General features: G+C 34.9%; 1 protein-coding gene across 1 annotated transcript; it reads left to right on the top strand.

Moving 5' to 3' along the window:
* Window positions 1-232: 232 nt before the first annotated feature.
* On the top strand, window positions 233-20363 carry LOC113226883 (probable salivary secreted peptide). The gene is made up of 2 exons (XM_026459678.1): window positions 233-514; window positions 20193-20363. Exons 1-2 carry the CDS (start codon window positions 323-325, stop codon window positions 20331-20333), a joined length of 333 nt encoding a protein of 110 aa, XP_026315463.1. The 5' UTR covers window positions 233-322; the 3' UTR covers window positions 20334-20363.
* The last annotated feature ends 722 nt before the right edge of the window (window positions 20364-21085 follow it).

Genomic DNA, 21085 nt, shown 5'->3' with positions numbered 1-21085 from the left:
TATTAATAATTATAACAAACTAATGGAGTAATTTCACAAAAAATAAATGAATAACATGGTGGTCAAGCATCCTGACATTCAATAAAAACACTTAATAATCACATTGCTTCCAACAAAATGCAACAAATGAATGACTACCTATCATTTAAAAGATCAACTTATACAGGTCAGAGTAAAATAAGTTTTTTCCGCTTACTCATAGTTTAAGGTAAACATGTTCGGACCAAGCCGTTTAAACATCCAGTGAGGCAGTGTATCGCCGTCATTGCTATCCACTGGCCGCGCCACAGTTCTCACATATTGTTTTTAAAAATCGGTAACAATGAAGACCGCACCTATTCTCCTCATCGTCCTTCTATCAATCATTTGTTTGAGCGAATGTAAAGATCTGATTGTGGGTACCACTTACAACAATCGACTCCTGTGGCAACAAAAGGTCGAGTACAACGCAATCCCCTTGAAGAAAAGGGTTAAGGAGGTATTCTACAGCGATCCCGGACAGCAAATCTTTAAGGTAAATAAATCAATTGTAGTGGAAAATGTTTTGTTGGCTTTCGATTGGCTCACGGTAAATTTTTTCTTAAGAAAAATACTTGTTCTTTGTTTATAATTGTATGTCAATTCGTCCGAAAGGTACCATTTTTAAGTATCTCACAATCTTGTTTTGATGCTAATGCTTTTACGTAATGATATGAATCTGTACAAATATAATATGTTTGAAGTTGATACGGTATGGTATGGTGTAACTGGTTGGTTTTTGCGACTTGACATCGTAACGCCAATTCTGTTTGAACTAAAAATAACAATATTATACTAGAAAAGTTATTTAGATAATTATAACCTTATTATTATATATAATAATTATAGCAAAGTTTTATTGAAATCAGTTAACGGAAAGTGGATGACACCGAAACAAATTTGCTACCCATATTGTCTTCATATTTGAATGGTGCCACTAATGAGGTTCCTACAAAAAGAAAAGAATAATGATTGAAATCGGTTCATAAATGTCAGAGTAATCGCGTAACACAGACACAAATAATTGAATGAAGCTGTGGTAGCCTAATGGTTTGACCGACTGCCTCTCAAGCAGAATATCGTGGGTTCGAATCCGAGCTCGCACCTCTGGGTTTCTCGGAATTTATGTGCGAAATTTAATTTGAAATTTATCAAGAGCTTTTCGGTGAAGGAAAACAACGTGATGAAACCTGCACGTTGAAGAAAGTTCACAACCCTCGGAAAACGTGTGAAGTCCCCAACCCGCATTGGGCCAGGGTGGGGGGACTATGGCCTAAACCCTCGTCTGAAAGGAGATTCGTGCCCAGCAGTGGGACATATAAATGGGTTGTTGATGATGATGATGATGTTGATATACACACAAAATATTACAGTCGAATTGAGAATCTCCTCCTTTTTTTGAAAACGGTTAAGAATTATTAATTTTCAGAAAATGTAACACTAGCATGGACCATACCTTATTAACATTTATTTAGAAAATGTTTTTTTCTCCAAACATTCATACAAAACATATATATGAGTACGTATGAAACAGGATCGTGGACAATGTAATTAATAACAGAGTTATGTATGTCATTTCGACTCATCCGAAGAACAGAGTCCGATGTGATTACATAGCGAAAAGGAATAAGTACGTTACGAGGTAAAGGTGTTTTGAGAATTTATATATCTTATTTCGTTTCGGAAATATAAAATCTAACAACAGCCGACCTGACATCCACAGCGAAGAAGAACAAACGTACTGAGAACTAGTAGTCTTGCACATAGATCTTGTTCACGAATGAGTCGATTTTTGTATACAGACTTTATCTGTGGTGCTATCGAAATTTAAAATTAACTTTTGTAATATGCAAACAATAGATTATAATATTATAATAGGCAACGCCTAAAAAATCACTAGAATCTAGTTGCAATTTGCGAATCGGTTTTATATTTATGTACATAATATTTTATATACTCGTATATGCACTTGGAGGTCGATAAACGAGCTACCGTTAGATTTTACGTTTGGTAGAAATCGTAACACCAGAAATAATCATCATCAAACGTAAAAAAACATCGGAGGTCCGGTTTATTTGCTCCCAAGTGTTAGTTAATTAAATTTTGTAGAATAAACGTAGATCACAATCGTGAACCTGATCAACAGAACACGATCTACGCCTGTCGACGAAAACATTAACTATTACATGAAATTAAACAGTGTTAAGGGCCATCACCCCAAAATTAGGACGTCATGAATTCGCATACATCCCTATAAATTCTACGAAGTCGATCGATAACTTATACCAAACTCATTTGGTACAAGTTTTGGTACAAAATGGAAAGGTGGTAGGTGTCATATTACGCCTTAAGAGCTACATACTAAGATACGGTTAATAGTAAACTATACCATCAGTATACAACAGTATGTTTACACGTGCCACTACTGGGCACGGATCTCGCCTCAAGCGAGAGTTTAGGCCATAGTCAGTAGTAGTTAGTAGTTGGCGGTAAATTCGAAATATTTTTGTTTCGCCCTGCACCCCGAACGGTTACCATACTGGACAGCCAAGCAGAGGTCCTGGATTCCATTGTCGTATTCGAATACAATACATTACTAAAAAGTAAATAACGCACACACTTATAGCCCCGCACTACCTGTATCGCAGGTGCCATGGATACACACATAGACAACCACAAATTACATCCAAACTCACGAGAGAAATAAATGTAAGTCGTACAAATAATTCTCCCAGTCCGGAACCTCTGCGTGGCAGCCCAACATGGTAATCGTTCGACCACCTATGCAGAGCGAGATAAAAATATTTCGCACTTACCGCCAAATACTAAAACAAAATGGCGTCGATCTTTCCTTATTAATAAGAAAAATATGCGAGGTTAATTTGAGTTTACAGTTTTCGAATTTGCAACGACCTAGGGTTTTGACTGCAGGCTTTTTTCCATGTCACAATATCGTCATAGTACCATTGCCTCAAAGAAAATGTTATTACTCATGTACTCTTTTTCCTTCGTTCTGCACGGACAGGCGAAGATCAAAGACCGCACTGCTTGGTCATTAGTTTCTCTTTTTCTTTAATAATATGCTTCAATTTAATTCTTTTGTGTCAATTGTGTGAAGATGTTTGTGGTACTGACTATATCTATAATGAGGTGAGATGAGAATATAGCAAGTTGACAACGTGGTCAGATGAGATTATGGTGAGTTCAGGACATGGTGAGATGTAAGATAAGATAAATTTATTTCAATATTAACTTAATCTAATACAATTATAATGAAAACAATGTAATTGAAGATAAAATATTAAAATAAATAGTAATAAACAAAACAAAAAAAATCTAAATTATATAAAATAATCATGGTAAAATTAAACATTTTAATCTTAGTGCCTAACAGTGCAATTGCGATGCCTAAACTAAGTACATGTGTACCTGTATTTTAGGCATAATAGTGCATTTTTCATAACAAAGCTTAAAAAAAAAAAAAGATTTTATAAATTTAACAAATAAAAGATAAGTAGTTATAAGCCGTTACAATTTATAAAAGATAAGTAGTTAAACATTACATATTATATAAATATAAATTATGAAATAACTTCCAACAAGTCCTCGGTATCATTGTAGGTTTTACTCTTAAGCCAAAATTTGACGGTCTTTTTACATTCAGTTTTATTCATATGAAAATGTGAATGTGGTGAGTTGAGGTGGTGGTAAGATGAGGGTGTGATGACCTGATAAGAATTTCGTAACCAGCTTACAAAGGGTGGCGAGCTGAGAACATGTTACAATGAGAATGTGGTGAGCTGAGTATATGGTGAATTGAGAATTTGGTAACCTGTTCACAAAGGATATCAGAAAAAGCCGTCTCTAGTATTTAGTTTAAAATATTAATAACACAGGACATGAAAAACTATCAGTAAGATGTTAACGTCAAGTCTCTTTAAATTTCGTCATCATCATTCTTAGTTGAATGATTTAGTTATTTTTTTATAAATTTAATAATTATCTTAATAATTCCAAAGACAAATTCGATGATAATTTGCCAGTCAACTAATTTTTTAAATTCTTTAATAGGAATTTTCCTTTTCCTCTAAGGGTGAAGCCAGACGAGCGTAATTTTGTGAGTTGTGAGTTGCAGTTTTTGAGTTGCGCAGTTTGCGCTCGACCGAAATCTAGTTGGAGCGCCATACAAACGTATTTTATTCAGTTGCTTTTGAGCGTTTATACGGGGTGTTTGTGTCGTTATAGTGTCATGGATACATTCAAAATAGTATGCATTTATGAAGCATTAGAAGACGAGGTTAAAAAAATAAAAAGAAGCTGGATACATCCACTTAATATGAAACGATTAAAGTGTAGACAGTGTCACATATTGTATACAAGTTTATGTGAACACGTAGATCAATTTGCTAAGTACTATCACATGCCAATAAATGTTTTTCGAGAATTATTAAGCCTAGTAAAATATTTTATTACAAAGTCAGATACAAATATGAGACAAGCTACCAGTCCAGAGGAAAGACTAATAATAACGATCAAGTAAGTTGTTCAATTATTTATATTTCAATCTCCGTATCGAACATTTTCGCAAGAAACGTCTATAATCACGCGCATCCTATACCAAAGTGACCAAAGGGTCCACCCCCACCCCTACCTCCACTCGCGACAGCCCGTCGCACGATGCGACCGAAAGTCAGTCGTTATTACGCCTGTGAGTCGGCAGATGACTCATTTTGCGTCGTCGTGTGAAACAAACTGTCCTTTTATATGAAACCGAATACAGCGCGAACTACGCAAGTCAAACTACGCGACTCACAACTTACAATATTACGCTCGTCTGGCCTCACACTAAGGAAAGAATTAAAAAAATCTAAAAAAAGGTTTAAAACCATACAGCTAAGTCTTGGTGATTTTTTATTTTTGTGAGTTTTTCAACGAATGTCAGCCCATGTCAAAAACCATTCGCTTATTACGAGTATTATTTATTTATGTCTAAATGTTACATAAGATGCAAATACTACATCGAAGATTACGTGAGCTAAATTCGTAAACCTCGAACTTTCATTAACTCTATCTATGATCATATCTTTATTTTATAACTAAAAAGCCTAGCCTTAAACTTTAATTGTCCGATATTATGCTTGAAGACTAAGAAATGGGTTTCGTCAAAAAACGGAGTTACGAGATTTTGAAATTTCGAAGAGGTTATGTATTTCAAAATATCTAAACCAACGGCATTTTTTGTCCTTCTCTTACTGACGAAAGAGCAAATTATCCAGTACTAATAATATTTTCTAAGAATCAAACTTGTATCCTAGTTGCAAATATTATATATAATATATATAATATATTCATTTGTTTATTCATTTCGATATTAAGGTGTCAGAGGGCTCCCGTGACACATCAACCATCAACCACACATAATGTTTTTTGTGATTGCAATTTATTAAATACGAGAAATCAAATAATATATAATATATATAATAATGATACTTTATTTTCTTCACAAAATACAACAAATAAGGAGTATATAAACAACTTAGTAATTTTAGAACAGTATTGTCGAATGCTATGATCGAATGTATATAATTATCACCACAGTAGGTAATAAATATACTTTAACAATGTAATTCATTTCGTGTAAACAACCTACTAATTATTTTTGTTAAATTTTTTGCTTTACTTAAAAAATCAGTTACACATGTTAACTCCTACCTTATTTACTTTTTTGTATTTTTTTGATCAATTATATATGCCACTAGGATAGCAGCAACTTATGATCGATTGCAACTTTGGTAACAGAATACTTCTTTTTTTTTATCCTACTTCAAAAAAAGGAGGTTCTCAATTTGACTGTATGTTTTTTTATGTATGTTACGCCATAACTCTAATAAAATGAAGATAATATTACAGCTCTAAAGATGGCAAACTAGTGGAGGAATAACTTTTGTGGTCGGTTTTTTAATACACTGTACTGAGATGATTTATTATTCAGTTCACAAAACTGGATACAATGCCGAGATAAAGTTAAAGTATATAATATAAGTTTAGTAGTAATTGACCTCCTTGTGAAAGAGTTCGTCCAGGAAAGTACTGCCACCCTACCTATTACTGCCGCAAAGCAGTAACCACATTACTGCATTCCGGTTTTGAAGGGTAAAGATGCTGGTGAAGTTACAGATACATGAAACGTGTCAACTTATGTCTCAGGGTGATGGGTACTGTTTCATTGCCCCTCAAATCTCTGAGTGGCACTGAAACATAATAATTGGCCCCCAGGCGCTGGACTTGTTCGTCCCGTCAATTAGTACAATAAAAAAATAACATTATTTACAAATTAATTACAAAGAGAAGAACGTACCCTATTACGTGTGAACACAACTTAACTAAGTATTGGACACTAACCTGTATTATCTCTGTATTCAAAAGCAGCAACATTAATGTAGTTGGCAGCAGATCCATTTTTTATAAATGCGTAGGACAACGTCGGAATATTCGCGGAAGCTCGTAAATTACCTCTGGAAAAATCGGTAGATGTACATCTACGGATATATTTTTGGTGTCAAATTTAGTTCCTAATTTTTAATTATATTAAGAATTAAATAAATTATGAATGTATAAACATATGAAATGCATTCAAAACAAAAGAAATGAAACGTTTCATCAGTTATTATTTTATTCGATTTCGCCGTGCGCTTTGTTGGTGTCAGTATTAGTCACTGGTATCGATATCCAGTCCTGTTTTGTGTGTAAATGTAAGTATTCAGTTTGTATTTGTTTAATATTGGCTGTGCTGCCCGCAAGCGATCAGTGAAAACTGCAATCAAAAACATTTGATTTTGCAGTTCCGTTTCTTATTATGCATTACTTTATTAATTTTATTTTTTATGCATTTGTTTGGATGGATGAAACGAAAATCAGCATATTTGTCATTAATTTCCGTAAGTGAAGTCAAAACCGCGTAGAACTATGGATAAATCCGAAGATCTGGTATCGCTGGCTGGCAGACAGCTCTTTGTACTTGTTCAGAGGACAACCCTACAAGCCCGGTTACAAACGACTTTTGATCTTATTTGAGTACCAAACTCAGTTCATTAAAGATGCATGAACTACAAAGAAACCAATGCTAGCGGGTAGACACGGCGATTTTTAACAGCGATGCAAACGCTAAATTGTATATATTGAATCATCAGTAACAGTTTAGTAGCTGTAGGGTTCCTTGTGAAAGAGCTCGTCCAGGGATGTACTGGCACGTGATTCCGCGGAAGGAGGCTGCGGAGTGCTCCAAAGAGGACGACCCCCTCTCTGACCCGCTTCGAAGACGTAGACTAAGGGTGCCCAGGGACTTCGCCGGGACGTCCCAGTAGTATGCGCCAGCGGATCTTGAGACGTCTCTTTATGGCAGTGGAATGAACCGCTGGGTTTTAGTGGGTATACGGGACTACCGCCCGAGAGTCCCACATAACCGCTCGATGCTCCCCCGAGCCGAGCGGTAAGTGTAACACATTTCCCAGCGATAAAAATAAGGATGTACTGCCACCTTACCTATTTCTGCCGTCAAGCAATAGTGTGATTACTGCGTTCCGGTTTCGAAGGATAAGGGTGCTGGTGGAATTACAGGCATATGTGACTAGTCAACTTAAGTCTCAGTGTGTCGGGCTCAGTTGCTGTGCCCCTCATCTTTGTGATTTAAAGCTCTGAGTGGTACTGCAACTGTCGTGGACAGGCGTGTCGCTTCCCATCAGGCGCACGACTTATTCGTCCCGTCACTTAGTTGTTATTAAAAAAATCAATAAAATATCGGTGTTTTAGTCACGCGTGTGTGTAAAAGTAGACGATTAACGACTGCATCGCTCGTGTATCGCGACTGCATCGAAGGTGCATCGCGACTGCATCGCTAGTGCATCGCGACTGAGTCGCGGCAGACGTGCTGCTAAAAGTCGCCGTGTGTAACGGCTATAAGGTACTGCTTTGTCAGTTTGCCGTTGAGTTATTATACTTCCACCCACGGTCACGAAATCTATTTAATTTCGCCGAAAAGTAAATCTTTTTGCAAATTCATAAACACTACAAAATTTTCTGTAAATTTTTTAAAACAAATTTTTTTGTACATTAAGTTACACTATACTACTTATTTGAAAGAGCCTCTAACTACTAATGTAGGGCTATCAACTTAACCGTAAAGCCAGTTCGTCCCGGGTGTTCGAAGCCACGATATTTTGCGTCTTCCAGGTATATAGGGACACGGAAAAAGTATCGATACTTTTTAGTATCGAGTACTTTTCCTTCCGATATCAATACTTTTGTACCTGATACTTTACAGGTATTAGTACTTTTTGACAAGTATCGTATCGTTTCGAATAACTTCGAATAAATTTCTACTTAGGACACCTCATATCGTAACGCAAGCCACCAAGCGATTTTTTTTTCAATGGGAACCTTTATCTCAAATTGGTTGTATATTGTATGCCACCATTTGCCTCTTTAAAAGAAGTTTGTCCCTTCTTTAGAACGTTTGTTCTCAAAAGCAGTACAGTACTTATCAAAAACGAGAAACAGACTGTCACCAAATAGATTTTTGTTTTTAAGTGATTGTACAGAGTGTGAGTGAGAAATAGGAAATTTAAGTAACACAAATTATATGAAATGACGATTGATTGAATTGGTCAATTGAAGGAATTAATCTAATTCTTTTACTATTTGTTTCAATTAAAAATCATAAATCAATAAAAAAAGACAAATTAATGTGTTTTATTCTGCCTTTAGGTAGGGAAGAACTGCAGGAAAAAAGACAATATCTTGAAATATCGCTACTTTTGTTTCGATACTTTTACGACTACGATACTTTTTATGATACTGTGTCCCTACATCCAGGTATTTTGCGAATGGTCTGCGCTAAGAAATATTGGTCCTTCCGTAACACATGACCAAGGTACGATCTTTCTCCATTCAGGATCATAAATCCTGATACGTTCTTTTGTTTATTGCAAATCCGGCGTTAAAATCCTAAAATACTCGATGAAGCCATCTAAATCACTTTTATCCAACGAATGAGTAGTGTTAAATAGATTTCATGATTTCAAGTGTACTTTGGTTACATAAAAAGATATAATAATAGTTTATTTAATATTTAATTAATAACTATTGTAACTATAGTGAAAAAATAGGGTGGTTTGCGTTAATAGTAGACATAACTGGTTAAAGACTGTACCTCAGTCAACCGTGACCATGGGACCTGTAAAGGCCCGAACCGTTTGACTTGCTTGAAAAGACAAATATACACGATTTAGATCTGTGCAAATAGTTTCATTTCCTAAATAACAATCGCGAAAACCTAAGAACCCGATAAGATATCATGGATTCAAATTCAAGAATGAAACACAATACCGACTTGAGAGATTCTCATATTCAGAGAACTCCAACAAACGTTTTCCTCTTTACAATATTAATGTAGATTGATGTGGCGACCCTGCACCGTGCACATTAAATTTCACAACGTGTTTTAGCGTCTCGATGTCGTCGGCCAATCTATATGATTTATTGAGATGAATCTCGAGTCCCCTGACCTCAATTCTGTGAACCAGCATATATCTCACAGAAGGTCGCCCTGTTGAACTTGATAAACGTCACATCCAAATTATCTACTACGTTATACTTAAGTGTGTATGTATTGTATACTATGATTTTTTTTACTGGATAATATGAATTTCTATGTTGTTTACGGTCTGGTGAAGTAGGTATTAACACTTTGTACATACCGCACTGCTATTACAATAGTGTTGTAACTCAAAATATGTGAAATTCATGATTATATTGTAAATTTGATTCTATACACGTCAATAAAACCGTCGTTAGAATATTGTAAGTTATCTACTTCACTCAAAATGAGACAAACTTATTGAAAGTTCTGTGAAAGTTCTGGACAAAACTGTCTTTATTCAAAAATATTAAATTATTTCTTTTTCTTTTATTTTTAAACATATTTGACAAGAAGAAATATGTGGAGATGTCTATAATAAAGTTTAAGTTATACATGAATTTTAATAATCTTTCACGGAAAAGTTATTATTCGTTTTACATCGATTCTGAAAAAATACTTTTTTCTGAGTTATAACATTATTGTATTAACAGTGCGATATGTAACAGATGATGCAATTCACGTGCATTTATTTTATAGAATTCTGGCTTTATATGTAGAATGGGCTATAAAGTTTTTTTTTTCAATATTAAATGTACGATAGTGCTTGTTCAGTTCGTAAAGTTTGTCGTTGTTCCAGGTTTGCTAAAATGTAAATAAAATATTAAAGGTTTCGATAAAATTTTAATAATATTTTGATATATTTTTTTAATAGGTATTCAACAATTATATTATTATTAAGTAAAGAGTAAGAATAACTAGTATTAGAATAGAGCGAAAGTGGAAGCAGGCGTGAGAAAAGTCCTCCTCTCGACGCACATATCTCGATCGTATTAGTGAAGTCCTTAAAAATGGCCGGGTTAAAAATATTAAGAATAAACGGGCATGTATGAAGAGACTTATGTGACTGGAGGAGGCGAAGGAGGTTTGTCAGGAACGTAGGTGGAGATCCATAGTCTGCCGACCCCGGTTGGAGACAACGTGATGACATGTATGTCTATATGTATTAATGTATTATTACAATACGAGCCCATATGACACTTAAGCCGACGCACATAAGCAAGCACTGAGGGGTGGATTAGTTTTCATTGTACAGCGAAGGTACAATTCCACCCTGAATTAGCATATTTTATCGCGATTGTTACACCGAAAACCAAGAACTGAGAAGAAAAAAGTAAAAAGAAAAAGAAAAAGTTTCATAGGAAATGAAACTATTTTTCCGGATTTAAATCGCATTATATTACATACATACATATTTACATACATATTTGTTTTTTCAATGGAACCAACGTTTCGGGCCCTTTATAGGTCCCATGGTCACGGTTGACTCAACCGTGATTTAAATACGGAAAAATATTTTCATTTTCTTAGTGTCTTTTAACCAATTACGTGAAGCTTCACGCATTAACTGCAATCATGCAATCAATCTGTTAGCAGCCTTAAAATTTGTTATGGACTTAAGTCAAAGTCAAGGTCAAATATTCATTATTCCATAGGTAAAATATTTACACTTGAAAATGTCATTTTTTTAAGCTACAAGCTTAGGCTACAAGCTCGTTCACTGTGCCTGAGAAGAACTAGCAAGAAACTCTAGAGATTGCTCTTTTCAAATAATCTTAATGATGTAGAATACATTTGAATGATATCTGTGCCAATCATAAAATAAATAACTATGGTAGTGGTGCCACACAGGTGGCGCTACAGCAAAAAAAGTCGTTTAAACCCAATACACAATCCGCAGCAAGCCCTTACAGTAGTGTGCTCAATCCGTAGCGCAATTGATAAGAGAAGTAGCCACGTTGAAACAATAGACGCTGGTTCAAGTTCAGTCGAATTGACGGAATTTTTCTTTGTGTTTGTTCTATCTTAGTATCAATAATAATAACAAATTGGTGGAGTATTTTCACGAAAAATAGATGAATATCTTTGTAGTGAAAACATCATAATATTCAATAAAATATTATAAGAAATGAAACTATTTTTCCGGATTTAAATCGCCTATATTTGTTTTTTCAAACAAACCGACGTTATACGCATAAAACAAATATACGCGATTTAAATCCGGAAAAATAGTTTCATTTCCTATGTGTAACAATCGCGAAAACCTAAGAACTCAAAATATTATAACTTTAATTTATTTAGGACAACCTAGAAATCATATAGTAGTATATAAATTTGAGATAACGCAATACAAATTGTACTACTGCTGCCTCCATGAAAGCTTACTGCAACATGCTACAGTCAAACGCAATAAGTTATTTATACACACATCAAAAGTGTCTAAGGATCAAGGTATTTTTTTAAATATTTTATTACTCTGTGAAAGGTAGATAAAAATATTTTCATAAATTTATAAAATCATTCATTTAACTAAGTTTATTGAATGTCAGGATTTTTCATCACAATTAAATACAATACAAGTATTTTCTATTGCACACGGACAAATACAAAATAACAAAAAAAGTAAAAATTACAGGTGCTACAGGCGGCCTTATTGCTAAATAGCAATCTCTTCTATGCAACCTTCGGGTTACAGGAACAATTGTAGGATAACATTAGAGGGCGCAACAGAATACACGTACTGCACATTCATTCAAAAGACAAAGGTCTGCAACAAGCACATAGAAAAATTCATAAGGTCCGCAGGTTCGTTCCGTGGCTTAGTTGGCATAGCGTCTGACGCGGTTTGCTAGAAGACGTTGGTTCAAATCCAGCTGGTTCGAAGGAATTTTTTCTAAGTGTTCGGTTTTTGTATTAATACTTATTTATTTATAAATTACGAAATCGACCAAAAACAACCAAAAAAACCATTGATGTCAAAATATTTATTAAAAAAACAACATGATTTTAAGTAATTGGCAAAAACGAGCTTGATCCCTAGACGTTTTTGATGTGCATATACACTTACAATTATTTTGATACCTCCAATAAACACTACTTAACTTACTACTTAATTTTTTACCTGTTCTGTTTTTATTTTGTTTTTGTTTCTTTTTTTCACAAAATTCGTTTTCTTGTTTTCTTTTCGATTTTGTTTTTTGAAAATGACCAAAACATAAAGTTGGCGTAGTGTTTATAGGAGGTATCGATTTAGATTTATAAAACATAACATAACATTATTTATATACGCAATACAGTGACATCCTTATAGATAAGAAGAAATATATTGTTTCGAGTAAAGATGTTAAGAACACGTCTATAAATAGTGTTGGTTTTACAACTAGTATTGCATTTCAAAATCGCCTATTGTACGGAATTATTTCTAGTTTATTCCTTATACAATTGGTGCATGTAATGCAATATTATGGTACTTATTTAGTACATGTAGAACAATTGTTGTCGTGAATACATGTATACTCCATGTAATTATAACCGGTTTATTACTAGAGCAAACACTGAGCCGATTATAACGTGTATTAATATTTGGGATTTGTGTTTTGCTTATTATTTTCTGAACGCTATTTTGTATTACTGTTACTATAACAACGTAAATTATGTTGGTACTTAATTAAAAACTAAATATAATTATACTTATCAAATACACAATTATGTGCATATTGTGATAACAGCCATAAATATGGATAATATTTCTTTTTTGACATCTACATATGCAGCAGGTTAAACAATTAACTTTCATTGTTTGTGTTTTTTATGGTACCGAGTGACGGGGCGAACAAGTAAGCGACACGCCAATCCATAACAGTTGCAGTGCCACTCAGAGCTTTAAGTCACAAAGATCTGAAGGGCACTGCCAAAGCACCCATCACCCTAAGACATAAGTTGGCAAGTTCCATGTGCCTGTAATTACACCAGCACCTTTACCGCAGTTATGGTCACATTACATCCATTGCGTCCAGCGGTACCGACGACGTTGCTATACGCGTCACGACTTCATTACTCCACAAAGTCTGCGGATATTGTGGAGTACATACAGGTGTAAGCCAAAGCTGCCCTGAGGGTCGAGCAGTTGGAGTCCCGCCACAAGGTAAATTTTAACTCATTTGTGGTGAGAGTACCAACTCACCATCTATCGACCTTCATGAAGGAGGTCTTTTCTCCGAAGGGTGTCATGTTCCGGCGTTTCCGAGGATGGCTATAGGATACCCACGTTGCATCTCACGTCGAGGTCCATACGTGTAAATAAATAAATAGTTTTATCATATTATTATGTATGTTAGTCTATAAGGTATGTATTTTATGGGTCTTTTGTAACCTGAAAAAAAAACTATTTGGCGATAGAAATAGGTAAGGTGGCAATGCTTCCCTAAACGAACTCTTTCACAAAGAGATCCACTGCTACCATATATGCTGGTTCAATAGAATTTTTGCCATGGAAGCTTCTAGACTAGTGAATATAACATACGAGTATATATTTTGCTATGTTTGACGACCTCGGTGGCCCATACGGTGGGCGCCGGTGGAGGAGATCCCGGGTTCGATACCCAGTAGGACCACTATGGAAAGAACTTTGAAATTATTTTTTTTCACACTGTCATAGCCTCGCTCTAGGGAAACCATTTATCGCGGGTGCCTTGGACACACACATGGACAACCACAAATGACACCCAATCTCACGAGAGAAATAAATGTAGGTCATACAAATATTTCTCCCGACTCCCGTGTTCCGTAGCACTACCCGCTCCGGAGTGAATCCCGTTGCTCTGGTACTTCTAGAACAAGAAATTGCCTAGTTTGAGACCAGGCAATTTGATGTGGTTGTCTGGCACATTATTGACGTTACCCATTGTAATGTTTTTTGCGATAAAATGTAATCGGGTACTTATTCAAGTATAAAAAGTTATGTACTATAAGGGAACAAACGGTACCTCTCATGTAAGTTGTTCTAAGTCAAAACACCATTTTTTGCTTTTTAACTTAAATTGTTCTATTTTGTGTAAAGGTTCTATACTTAAAAGTAAAGAAATCACTTAGTGTTATGTTCACTTTCAAACATAACACCTGTAATATACAATAAAAAAGGTATATTCAAGTTAAAAAGCATAATATGGTATTTTGACTTACAACAATTTACGTGAGAGGTATTAAATAAATTGGCATACGTCATTATTCCATTCTCGGAAATCTACTACTGATATTGGAGATTGTACGCTATCCTTTAGTAGTTTTAGAGTACCACATTTTTACTCTAAAGGTCTTATGGCATAAAGTTCATTTTCAATATGTCTTAAATGACACTAATTGATTGAATTCGAGACTGTGAAAGGTTGTACGTGAATTCTAAAGCCATTATTTCAGAATGTTTGCTCAAAACATTGTTCGATTTAACCCGTTAATTGCAATTAGTTTTCAAAGATCAAAAGGGATAGATTTACGGATGATATTTTTTATTTATTCTTTAAGGTGAGATAAACACAACTGAGAACAAATTAATAAAAGTAATAAATCGTAATACGAGTAACGTCAATACACAATTGTCAAAAATTAGACAATGAATTTAAAAATTCGGACACTGTATAGCACACTTTATTAGTCTATAACGTTTTTCTCTGACCTAAGTACTTTCGGTAAATTGTAATTTTTTTTTATAATTCGTCCGGTATCGCCGTTTAGAAAATCTCTGTGTCCTCTGGAGTAACATAAAAAGACCTAATCTAAATACCGATGCAAAACGCAAGACCTGGAGTGGAGAAGCGTGCACGTTGGAACTTACAACCAAAAATCAAATTCTATAAATTCTATGAAAAAAACTCTATATAGAATTAGTGTACTGTTGTTAACCCGAAGACAACAAATAAATAAATAGATCTAAAAAGTAGCAGATACTACAAAAAGTACCAATTACCATTAAAAAAAATTTCCCTTGTTGTACTGACACTTTTTAGATCTCTATTTGGTACAATAAGTTCAAACGTTCAAGCGTCTTTCGCGACGACTCCCACACACGTCCTGCACAGAGTTATTACGTTTAGAGCGATCTATTTAAATATTTGTTTTTTTGTAAATACTGATGAATTATTAAAAGTCATGGAACAGAAGTTGCTGTTTATGATGTATTTTACAATTAAGCCTGTATACATAAGAATGATGCCGGATATTATGTTCATAAAATTCATTACAGCCGATGTTAAAAATATTATTTTTCTCGTTTTCTCAAACGTCTTAAAAAGGAATTAATTCGTTCATATTTATTGAGTTGACGCGTTTATCGTTCGTTCTTCATCAGACCATTACAACATATTATGTACAGCTTATTGTATGTTGTGATAATGTGAATAATATGCCGGCGGCGGAACTTGTCAAAGTTGTAGCTTTATTCAAACTATATGTTTACAATTCAATTCTAACATACGAATTTCACTGTCATTTGGGAAAGTGACTGTACAGCGTGCTAAATTCGAATAGTGTATAACTTTCATTATGGGGGTACTTTTAACCGACATAAGAAGAAAAAAGGTTCTCAATTCGACTGCATTTTTTTGTGTGTTGTGATTACTCCGGCATTTGTAAACCGATTTTGATGATTCTTTTTTATTGGAAAGAAATTTAAATGGGACCAAAACCTTGTTGTTGGTCCCATTTAAATTTGAAGAAAATATTTCACCTCTAAGGGTGGCAAACTAGGGGATGAATCCGGTTTCACACACTTTCCGGTAACCAGTTTCAATAAAACTTGGCAAATGGAAGTAATTACACAAATTTTTGAGGTCGGTTTTTTATAAAAACATTATAATTATTATGATACCAATTGAGGGCACGAATAAGTCGTGCACCTGATGCCAAGCGACATGCCTGTCCATAGCAGTTGCAGTGCCACTCAAAACTTTACTGCAACTGCGCCCGTCACCCTAAGACTCTACTCACACTGGCACAGAATCGAAGCGTCGCGACGAGTCATGTTTTTCGCCTATGGCTTATTCATCTCTATTTTCCCATTATTATTATTATGGAACCGAGAGTTAGACTAGACTTGGTTAAAATCGAGCGGTTTCGCGCGTCGTCGTGCATTACTTGCTCGTAGTGATGCGCCAGACGCCGACCACACTGTAATCGGGACGCGCTAATACGAGCGTCATCGCGTGACGACGCGAGTCGCTGTGCGTCGTAGTTGAAAAACAGGACGCGACGCGACGCTTCGACTCTGCGCCAGTGTGAGTTGAACCTAAGACATAAGTTGACAAGCCTCATGTTGCTGTAATTTCACCAACACCTTTATCCTTCAGAATCGGAACGCAGTAATGTTCATAATAGTGCTCGATGGCAGAAATAGGTAATGTGATAGCTCTTCTCTGGACGAACTTTTCCTCAAGGAGCACTGCTAATCGCGAAAAAATAAAACTGTTCCATTGGCTATCGGTAGGAACAACTGATTTCTTTTTCCGATTCAGCTGCCATAGTGAAAGTTGTATATATTAATGGGTGGGATCACCCCTTTCGGGTGTAACGCAATTAAGTTACCACCCTGTATTTACCTCGACGGAAATGGCAATTGCTAGACTCGTATCTTAGAAGATTGATCTCGTAATAGGAAGTAAACGGAAACACATGCGAACATTGCACTATAAATAGAAGCTAGTAAAAAGCTCTGAACCACCTTCTAGGAACGGAGATAGAACGTAATAAAAAATAATAATTATCTAACTATATGAATGCTATGAACACCAATGACGTATTTATTTCGATTCGAATTCCTATTAATTGTGATAGTTTTTGTTCGTATCGAGTTCTTAGATTTTCACAATTGTTACACATGGGAAATGAAACTATGTTTTTCAAATATAAATCGCGTATGTCTGTTTTTTAAACAAAGCAACGTTTTGGGTCCTTTATAGGTCTCATGGTCACGGCTGACTCTCAGTCAGGGCCCGAAACGTTGTTTGAAAAACCAAAATAATATTTGGTTATACACGAATTCATCAATTTTCTTTTAAAGTTTGTGGCCCAGTTGCAAAACTTTTAAAGCTAAGTCCTATTTTAATTAAAATGTGATTTAAAAGACTTTATTTTAAAAAGTTTCTATAATTAGTTCCATAAATTTCTATAAAACATATCAGAAATCACTAATTCCACTTGCTAACACTAGTCTATGGAATCCAAAGTTATGACTCTTGAAGAAAATGTGGTTCATGTCTGCGGTACCATCAGAACAATAAATACCAGTAGAAGTGGTTAGTTAGTATCACACGCCTGACCACAGTATGGGCAGTTGTCCATACTTAATTTCAGTCCCCTCATTTTCGCATACAAAGGTATGGTTTTGTCATTGTTTGGTGCAAATTCCCTATAATCCTAGAAAAATGCCTTATTGTTTTGGAGTGCAAAAATGATACTCGCACTAAAAGTTTTATTATAATAAACTTCAATTTTCTGTGTACCGAAATCATTTTTTTAATTCAAGAAGCCGAAAGAAAAGATTTATAAGCTCATACCCCTGCAATATGGTCGCTTCTTTTTTGGAGAACTAAATTAATAAATCCAATACGTCGTCGTTCAGCAATTAACCGCTAGATTGCAGCACTTTGATTGATTGAAATTTCTATATAATATCAAACCGTCGTAACTTGCAATAGTAGGTATCGATGGTATTGAATTTTCAAAGATATGCCAAGTGAGTAAAGTTTAAATTACATTAAGAATCCAGAAATTATTATTTCTTTTTAAATTTCAAACACAATAATACCAATCATTACCAAGATTCTGTAGTGTTTCAAATTAAGAATGTGTGAGTTTTGGCGACATCGGTTCTGATAGTAATCAAAGTATAAGGCACTACCATAGTTTTTTTTTCCGTGTTACAAAACGTACAGATATTGCTCGATATTATTCTCAATCGTGCAAGATGAGCTGGCACTTTATTGTGGCCAAAGCGTAAAAGATTTTATGGTGATGAGATTCATTTATATCGTTATGTAATAGCACAATTTTTTGTCCTTCGGAGCAAGCTAGGGCGTCAAAGCCATACTGCCAGATCTTAGATTATAATTTCTCTTCAATAACATAAATAAAGACAAAGCCAAGTCTTAATTGAACTTGTGTTTGTTGTAGAATGACGATATTCATTTTAACCGACGTAAAAAAGGTGGAAGTTGACAATTCGATTGTATTTTTTGTGTGTATGTTACGCCGACACTTGTGAAGCGATTTCATGTGAATGCGAAAATTTCATTTGTAAGCGTGGCAAATTAGTGAATGAATCCAGTTTAATGCATTTTACCCACTTTCCGTTAACCGATTTCAATAAAACTTGGCAAATAGATGTAATTCCACAAACTTTTGAGGTCGATTTTATTACCAAAATAAATTATTTTTTTATAATATAGTGACGGGATGAACAAGTCGTGTGCCTGGTGGTAAGCTGCATACCTGTCCATACCAGTTGCAGAGCCACTCAGAGCTTTAAATTACAAAGGCACTGCCACTGCGCCAGTCACCCTGAGACATAAATTGACAAGTCCCAAGTGCCTGTAATTTCACCAGCACCCTTACCCTTCAAAACCGGAACATAATTATGATGACATTACTGCTTGGCGGCAGAAATAGGTAAGGTGGCAGTACTTCCCTGGACGAACTCATTCGCAAGGAGCTCTACTACTACTAAAGTTAATAATGAAAAAGTTATAACTAAGTTGTAAGACAAATCCGAGTGTTTTCTTCAAGTCGGAGTTCTACAAGGGTGGAGTTAATAAAATCATCAGACAACCAAACGTTAGAACACATTTTCGTTTCACAATTTAAAGTTCTGAGTGGCACTGCAACTGTCATGAGTAGACTTGTCGCTTGCACCAGTTGTTCGTCCCGTCACTGGATATCGTAAAAAAAAGTTATTAGTGACAATATTATTTGGTATTTAGGGTATAAATAATTTATTACAAATACCGTTCATAACAATTACTTATTATTTTACTAGTATTTTTATACTTGTTTTATTTACAACTTAAGTCAACCGTGACCATAACCTTTGTTTGAAAAAACAAATATACGCGATTTAAATCCGGGAAAAATACTTTAATTAAATAACTTAAATTAAGTTTATTATTGAAATAAATTTCAAACAAACACAAACACAAATTCCTTCGACACGAGTGGGCCAGCGTCGATTGCCTATTCTCTATGTCTGTTTGCGTCTATAGCTACATTTAGGGAACAAACGCTGGTTTGTGCCCAAACGAATCGAAGTAATTTTTCTTAATGTTTGTTTAATTTTTGCATTAATAATAATAACAAACTAATTTTTTCACGAAACAATAGCTGAATATCATGATACTAAAAACCTCATAATATTGTAATTTTTTCAGTAAGCTCAAAACGTACATTACTAAATTACTATATTATTAATAACTAGTGCCATACTAGTACTGTAGTGATACTTATTTTAGTAGAAGTGTCTGTTACGCCTCCAAAACGATCTGTCAAGATCACCACGATAACTTATTGGCTCGAGTGTAAACTACGTATTCAAGTAGTGGCATTAAAATCGGCTGGAAGACCACTACCGCTAAACACATGCCGTTTAGCAGTAGTGGTCTTCGAGCCGATAATGATGACCAATGAATGATGGTACACCATATTATTTTTGTTGCAGGCCATTATAGCGCGAGATATAGATCACACCGATGCCATCGCTACGGTCACAGCAGGAGGAGTCGGCTTTTCCTATGTCAACATCAGGCTGAAGAGTGAGCGAGGGTCTGGATTGAACTACCAAATCGAAATCTATTCTTAATACCTTCATTTCGATAATATATAATAATTTTTATATATACTTTATTGCACCATAATAAATACAAAGGAAACATGAATTATACAGAACGTGAGTAAAGGTGTGCTTGTCTCTAAAAGAGATCTCTTCCAGCAGACCCAAGGCATTGGAGCAAAGGTCAAAAGTTACACCGTCCCAAAAGAATACGCTGTTACATAAAATATAAATTAATAATATTTTTATTAATTTCATTATTTAGTTACAAGTTACAGGACGATTACATTAAACTGGAAAATGTGCTGCAGAATAGAAAACTGTATAATAACTGTAGGTTCCAAATGTGCATTGGCAACAAATGGCCCTCCAAGACTAACATAATCATAAAATTTAGCTAAATTGAGTTATTCATTTATATTTGGGATCACCAAAACAAGATCTACAACCCCCTCCAATCGGTTTTCTTATATCTTATTTAGTTTCAGTTTTATTGTCAAGCAAAATCTGAGCAACAGACATTTTCTAAAGTGACAATAAAACTTTAGGCGCCAAATGCAAATGCGTTACAATAGTTACGATAAGGAGGGCCAGAAAAGGTTACAATGTGACACTTAGTATGGATAAAAGTTATTAAACAAAATAATTTGTAAAAAAAATAAGAATACAGTACTTTTCAACTGATTTTTTTTTGTTTCGTGTCTAATGCCGGGTACCCATTAACGAGCTATGTAACTGTAACGTGACAAATACAAGAACAGGTTCTAGTGTGTACGCGTGAA

Source organism: Hyposmocoma kahamanoa, unplaced genomic scaffold, assembly GCF_003589595.1.
Source record: "Hyposmocoma kahamanoa isolate Upper Pololo Valley unplaced genomic scaffold, ASM358959v1 202, whole genome shotgun sequence".
In the NCBI taxonomy this organism is placed as follows: domain Eukaryota; kingdom Metazoa; phylum Arthropoda; class Insecta; order Lepidoptera; family Cosmopterigidae; genus Hyposmocoma; species Hyposmocoma kahamanoa.
The sequence above is the reverse complement of the archived record's forward strand: the minus strand, read 5'-3'. Positions and strand labels throughout refer to the sequence as shown.

Bases quoted from the DNA above. Each gene is read 5' to 3' on its own strand.
- LOC113226883 (XM_026459678.1), top strand. From the start codon at position 323: ATGAAGACCGCACCTATTCTCCTCATCGTCCTTCTATCAATCATTTGT. The intron at 515-20,192 runs GTAAATAAATCA...TTTTTGTTGCAG, and splicing joins CCGGACAGCAAATCTTTAAG to GCCATTATAGCGCGAGATAT.